The following is a 7176-nucleotide window of genomic DNA, read 5'->3' as shown; positions in this document are numbered from 1 at the left end:
CCGATTTGGATTTGCCCATCGATCCCGACCTCTCCCGGGCGGACACCGGCCGGTCACTGCAGGAGAAGCTCGCTCTGGTAGGCTGCTCGTTCTCCGATCCTAACAAGCTCGCTGGGTTTACATCCAACTTTGACAGATTTTGGACTCTTTGACGTGTTCAACTACCTTATCATCAATCGGACTGACTGTGACTGGAAAAGCTAAAGGGATACAAGTCATTTGAGGACTACCGTCTTTTTGCGGATGGGAGTGTTTCAAGCCTGAAGTTCAACGAGGTTTCGGACACGAGCCCTTTTCGTGTTTTCCTTAGTGAGGTTACGCCGACCGGACATACCTCAACAAACCAACGTACCAGACCTGGGTCGTGATGAATAAGTCAACGGGGGAAATAAATGTTGCCTACTGCGAATGTCAGGGACGTTAGGTCTATCATTGTTTTTGTTTTTAATTTTAGGTCTACGTCTAGATCTACTCTGCTAGATCTAGTCTATATAGGGCTAGGCCCCTAACTGTTATTGTTAATAGTAATATAGGCCTACCCCGCCTAGGTCAAAATCGTCATTCTATTTCATGAAGTCTAACTGTTAATCAGTCTGAGTCTAACTTTAAAAAAAAAAAAATCCTTGGAAACATATCGATTATGAGAGATTCATTGTCTAGTTTAGATTTCACAATCAATCATGATGCTTAAAATCATTGAAGTTTGAAGTGATGCGGTCATACTGTTGTATGTTCCGTAGCAGCATTGTTTTCCACCCATTTTCAGAACTACTGAAGACAAAATCGAAGCCAAAATTCATATAAAATCGAAACTATAGTCCAAATTGCGTTTGATCACAGCAGAATTTTCCCTCATCTAAGATTGGGAATTGCACGAGCCACACAAAATGCCACGAGGTAAAGTCGAAGTTGATGCATCGTACACATGTACACAACATACATGTAAGTCTACATGTGGGGATATATCGGGGACGGCTGCAGCAGCCGACGTTGCAGGCTCGCATCCTTTGTTTGCCCGAGGTTGCGGCCGTGTGCAAAATTAAAGATCTGTGCATACATTAGTAAACCGGCCTATTGCGCGGCCAATTCTAGTCTGGCTTCCAAACCCTCTGCCTGTATCTTTCGCTATTCAGGATATTAACCCCCTCAACGTCCAAAACTAGTATAATTTAAGATGGTTTTGTCCTACAAAGGACTAACTAGACATTTTTATGTTGTCGACGATAATACAGCATGTGGCAGCATTGCAAGACGTAAGTGGCTATATAATACACTACATCAGTCACGCGTCATCTTCTGGCTATCGTATAATGAGGTAAATAATACTAATATACCACAACCATTCATATACATACAGTTGTATTATAACATATAACAGAATATTACATAAGGTACAGAATATGAACGGTTCACATAATAAAGGATTTACCTTATTAATGGCGGATATAAAGGCTTGCGGCGGTGTCTGTGTGGGTTGAGTGTGTCTGTTCGTGTGTGTGTATGTGTGGGTTGGCGTATGGTTGCATATGCGCATCACATTGTTGCGCATGTGCAGTTCATGGTCTGCTGGTTAAGGATCAACATTGATGCCATTTGGCTGTAATGTTTGATATTATTACAGTCGTCTGTCACACAACACATAAGATGAGGATACTGAATTGGTGTTTTTGTTATATACCTTCATCTCAATTAATAACACGAGTTTGATATGAAATGTATTCAATAATATGCAATTGATTATGTATATTATTATTGGAATATGTTATATACAGCTGTAATTACGGATTGATTGATTACACAGTTATTATAGACTCACGCCAGTTAGATTTATATCAGTATATATATATGAATATATATTTATTAGTGTAGCCATACGAGTGAGTCATTTTTGTATCGTTACAGCCCTGATGAAGGTCCATTTGGGACCGAAAGCTCGGCGGCAATAAACAGGCACGTTGACCCTAGCTACGTCCACCTTGCTCTTCTTTTCACACTGTATATATATATATATATATATATTTATATATATATATATATATACATATATTTTGTACCATCATTACACTCTTTCTTCATACCTTGGAAATTACTCAATGCATAAACTAATAAAAAGGTCCATCCGAATTCAAGTAAAAATTCTCAATTCCCCAAATATGTGTACCTGCACTCTTAAAAAAACTATAGCAAACCCAGATCAAGACATTTCTGACAGACCTGTCATTTCAATATTTTGCTAGTTATGTGAAACTGTCATGGATTACACATTGTGAAGACATTGTACTATACGCCTATTGGGAGAATCATGCATTATGGCGGAGGCATCAGTCGCCATAGCGACATTTCTAGTTTTTTTTTCTGGAAATGTAAAAAGCATTGCTTTATCATAAAAATCTCCTTAACATAACCCAATAAGTCATGAATACCGCTGCACAACGACAGCGTAACCACAGTTTGTCTATTCCATGACTGTAAGTAATATTTTCTTACTCTAATGTTTAACTTATCGATCTATACTGTCTTTTGTTTTTGGTATATGTGTTATGTATTCTTTACATTTATGATGTTTATTCATGTTTGAGTTGCACAAATAAAATTCAAACGTCAAGTTCAAGATTGCATATATCTTTTATTACTGTAAAGCAAATTAAAGGAATACGAAAACTTATCACAACTTGTACGTAATTCAATTTCAGTTTCCCCCGTGTACAATATAACACAATCCAATATGTGATAAACTTGCTGTCATAATACGCTGACTTGGCAGGGATCGTCATAGAAAACCATGTTGTACATAATTATTTGTAACAATCTCTAACTATCCGTAACAATCCCAAAATATCCGCAACTCTCCGTAAATAGACGCAACTCTCAGCAAGTGTTCAGAACTATTCGGAAGTTTACGCAAGTTGAAAGAAGAAATTACGTGCCAATTCGTAAGAATATCTGCAAGTGGACGCAAGACCAGTATTCGCATCTGGTCGTATCTATCCGTATCGCCCGCATTTTCCCCGCATGTTTTGTTAAAATTTTCTGGTGACGGCAAGGGATCCGCAGGAGTCCACAGAAAAAAATGACTTTTTGGACGTAACGCCGGACGCAGAGCATTATGTGACTGGGGCCTAAGCAGGGCTTGGGCAGGACTCGTTTCGTCCGCGAAAAGAAACAGGTTTTTGCAATTTCTAAAGAGACTGTCATTCCGTTCTGGGGAAATGGCAAAACAAACCAACAAAGACGGGAAAATTAATGCACTACTAAACAACAACTATAACTTCTTTCGGCGCGCAATTTCAACAGTGTGTCACACAGTAGTACTTCTTGTGAATATCAAAGATATGTAATCTAATCTAAATGTATTTTTTTAAAGACGGCACAGATTGGGGCATGGCGCGTGTTAAACCTATGGGAAAAACGTTGGGTTAGTGTTTTTGGTTAGGGTTAGGGTTGGGGTTGGGGTTAGGGTTAGGGTTAGGGTTAGGGTTTGATGGTTAGGATTAGGATTAGGGTTAGGTTTAGGGATAGGGTCCCCAATAGGGGGGGGGGGATTCTGTGTTGCTTTAGAAGCATGGATTGACACAGTGTGATGCAAAGTACAATACTTAATGGTGCATTAATTTCATTCTTTTCGTCGGAGAATGTGTTTACTTTTCACGATTTATTTTTCAGTGGTTTCGTAAATGCTGTGAGTGTGGTTATGGTTATTTCGTTTCTCATTTATAATTCAGGACGGCTCCAAGATGAATCTCGACAAAGTTTTAGAACTGATGAGGGAAAAGAACATACAGTATGTCCGATTTGAACAGACGGACATTAACGGAGTGGCTCGTTCCAAGACCATTCCCGCCCGCCACTTCAAAGAGAAGGTTACAGGCGGACTCAATTTCCGTCTCGGCCATCTTGGTATGGACGTTAAAGCCACAATCATCTCTGGAAGTGGATATAACGAAGAGATAGGTTTTGCAGACAGTGTGATGTTTGCTGACCTAGATACATTCCAGGTAATTCCGTGGCTCGAAAACATGGGGCGGATCCTAATTGAGCCGACCTTCAGAGGCGAGTACGTCTCGGGGCATCCTCGCGTCTTGGCCCGCAGACAGCTGGATAAGCTGAAGGAGATGGGGTACTCTTTACTCTCAGCGCACGAGCATGAGTTCTACGTCGTTGACAAGGAGACGCGGGCACCTCTTAACGACGATTCTAACGTCCGCGCTACGATCCGCTTGGCTCCGGTGGAGAAGTTTGTGAAGCAGGTTATGGACGACCTGCCAGAAGTTGGCGTGGATGTTGAGGCTGTAGAGTCGGAGTATGGTCCCGGTCAGATAGAGATAAGTTACAAACCGGCTTTCGGCATCCGAGCTGCCGATAATGCTCACACGTACAAAACGTCCATCAAAGAGATCGCCCTCCGCCATGGTTTAATGGCTTCGTTCATGAGCAAACCCTATCTTGACAAGCCAGGGTCATCCTGTCATTTCTGTCATTCCCTGTGGGACGCGGAGGAGAAAGAGCCCGTCCTGCACGACGCCGGAAGTCCTATCGGTCTGTCTAAAGTGGCGCTGCACTGGATGGCGGGTATCCTCGCACATGCACGTGCCATCCAGGTTCTCATGGCGCCAACGGTCAACTGCATGAAACGCGTCAAGCCATGGATGTTGTGTCCTGTGAACGTTACCTGGGGGATTGACAACCGATCCTGTCTGCTACGGGTAAAAGTCAACGGCGACAAGGGTACATACCTTGAAAATCGTGCTGGTGCCGCTGGCTGCAACCCGTACCTGGCTCTGGCTGCAACGGTGGCCGCCGGTATGGACGGCATTGCGAACGAGTACAAGCTTCCCCCTCAGGTTAGCGGAGTGGCATACGTTGCAGACGACCTCCCTCCGAAGACTTCGGCCTTGCCAACCAACATGGAGGACGCCCTGGAAGCCTTGATGAGTGATCAGGTCATCCGGGAGGCTCTCGGCAACGACTTCATCAAATGTTTTTCGGCCGTGAAAATCCATGAGGCAAAGATGGAACGTAAGGCTTTGGCTGAAGGGGAAAAGAACTGTGACTTCGATTATTACTTTGAATATTTGTAAGGGTCAAATCATTTGCATCGTGAAAGAGCCTATGCATGTATGGGTGTACAGTAGTAGGCTGAAGTCATAGTTTCATCGAATATCTTACTTTTTTCACTCCTCCTATTATGGTATTGAGAATAAAGGTACGCATGCATCCTCACAACGTATGAAGTACAAACAGGAAATATTATATTGACTTCAATCATGTCAATGTTCTGTTATTTTTTTTATTCTTTTTTTATTGAACACATCGTGTATTGTGTAGATGTTACATTGTATACCTTGTATACCGTGTATTCACAGCTGTTTGAACTGAATGATGTGTGCAATGATGTATGTATGTATGAATATTTACACATGCCTGCGTATCGTTGCAGAGAGACAGGTAAGGGAAACTCGAGACGCCTGTCCCAGTCGTAAGAGCAAGCTGGTATAGATGTTCACTTATATCTCTTTCAGAGATGTTCTCTCTTTTCTTTTCCTCAGGAAACTCAGACGCTATGTGCCTTGTCACAGTTGTAGGATCCATGTAGAATTGATATTTCTTTCAGGGATGTGGTTATCTTGTTTGCCTCTAATATTATCATCATCATTATTATCATTATTACTATTATCATTATCATTATTATTATAACATATGTATTATTATTGCAATCGAATCTTTACTCTCTGCCGAAAAAGACGCCTTGCATTGCGTGTTGAACATTACGAGTAGGTTGCAATAGAATAAGGGCAACAGACGAAGGATAACCTTGGTCATTCAGCGAGATACAGAGGAAGAGAACATGCGAGTTATTTTCAGGGATGTCTCAAGTTTGTATTATAGCTCACATTCTAAAATAGAGGTAGTGAATAGCAGGAAAAGGGTTTGAGCATGGTTTGCGGGTTTGTTAGGATAAATCCGAGTGCAAAATCTATGATGAAGGAAGGTGCGATAAAGGGGACCTCCGGATGATTTTCAAACTTTTACATTTGAACAACTATAAATCAGTTAAACTGAGTACAGAGTTTCAGAATTTATAGTGATTGGGGAATGAGAATGTTTTCAAAATCTATAACAAATTGCAATGAACAAGGATGATGACATGGCAGCCTCATCATAAGAATGCATGAGTTGGGGCTCACGGAAGCAGAACAAAAAAAAAAAAAAAAAAAAAGGCATGCATAGATTCTTCACAGGTGAACTTGTTGAGCAAGTGGTATTGTAATGGAATTGCACTGCTACATTTCTGAAATATATGAGGCTCTGACGTCATCAACACTGTTCAGTGTAATTTGTTGAAGATTTTCAATTTATTGGTTTCTCTGCTCAAGGACCACAACAAATTCCACGAATCTATACCTGGAGCTGTTGATTTATGTACTACAATCATGATGTGAAATTATGAAAATCGTCCGGAATGTCCCTTTAATGTATGTGGAGCTCTATCTGAGAGGAGGTTTAATACATTGGAGTTCCAACTGGCTGCAATTATTCAAACAGTTGTCAGATTTCTATTGATGTACAAAAGAATTCCACAGGTGCACTTGTGCCTTTGATGATCATGTTCCAAGCCGCCGTCTTGCTGAGCATTCTGAAGATTCATTTTGAACGTTATCATAATGTTGGCCATATTTTGCTTATTTATTTATCAAATGAAATGAATTTTTACGTAATGATAAAGCATGTAAAACAAAAGTCAATTCCGTCCAGAAATGTGTGCAAAAGTGTAAATCAGAGCTGTATCATGTGAAAATGTTGAAAACTGTACAATCCTGGAAAGCTGATTTTATCACTTTTCCGCTTAATTTCCACAAATGAAACGAATATGGAATAATCTTCAAGTATAATTCTTTATTGATAGATATATCAGATTAGTGCCCGGGTAAGCCCAGTCGAATAATTTTCATCTTTATTTCAGCATATTTTGCTCAATTTCTATTCGCGCATCCTCGTGTCTGTACCACCTACCTTTTATAAGAAGGGATAGCGAAAAGCAATTACCATCACAAAGACATATCTTCCTTTGAAAGTGGTTGGTGATTATGCAATGAGACACGAGTCAATTGTCTTCCTATCTGCGTGGCAGATCCTGTTTGGCACATGCTTCAAATATTTCTGAGCGGCGGCATCGAA

General features: G+C 40.8%; 1 protein-coding gene across 1 annotated transcript; it reads left to right on the top strand.

Moving 5' to 3' along the window:
* The first annotated feature begins 3726 nt into the window (after positions 1–3726).
* Positions 3727–5078, top strand: LOC140235165 (lengsin-like). The gene has a single exon (XM_072315200.1). The coding sequence runs from the start codon at positions 3735–3737 to the stop codon at positions 5076–5078; it is 1344 nt and encodes a 447-aa protein (XP_072171301.1). The 5' UTR covers positions 3727–3734.
* The last annotated feature ends 2098 nt before the right edge of the window (positions 5079–7176 follow it).

Source organism: Diadema setosum, chromosome 11 (assembly GCF_964275005.1).
Source record: "Diadema setosum chromosome 11, eeDiaSeto1, whole genome shotgun sequence".
NCBI classification, from domain to species: domain Eukaryota; kingdom Metazoa; phylum Echinodermata; class Echinoidea; order Diadematoida; family Diadematidae; genus Diadema; species Diadema setosum.
Note: the sequence above shows the minus strand (reverse complement) of the source record. Positions and strands in the feature narration are given on the sequence as shown.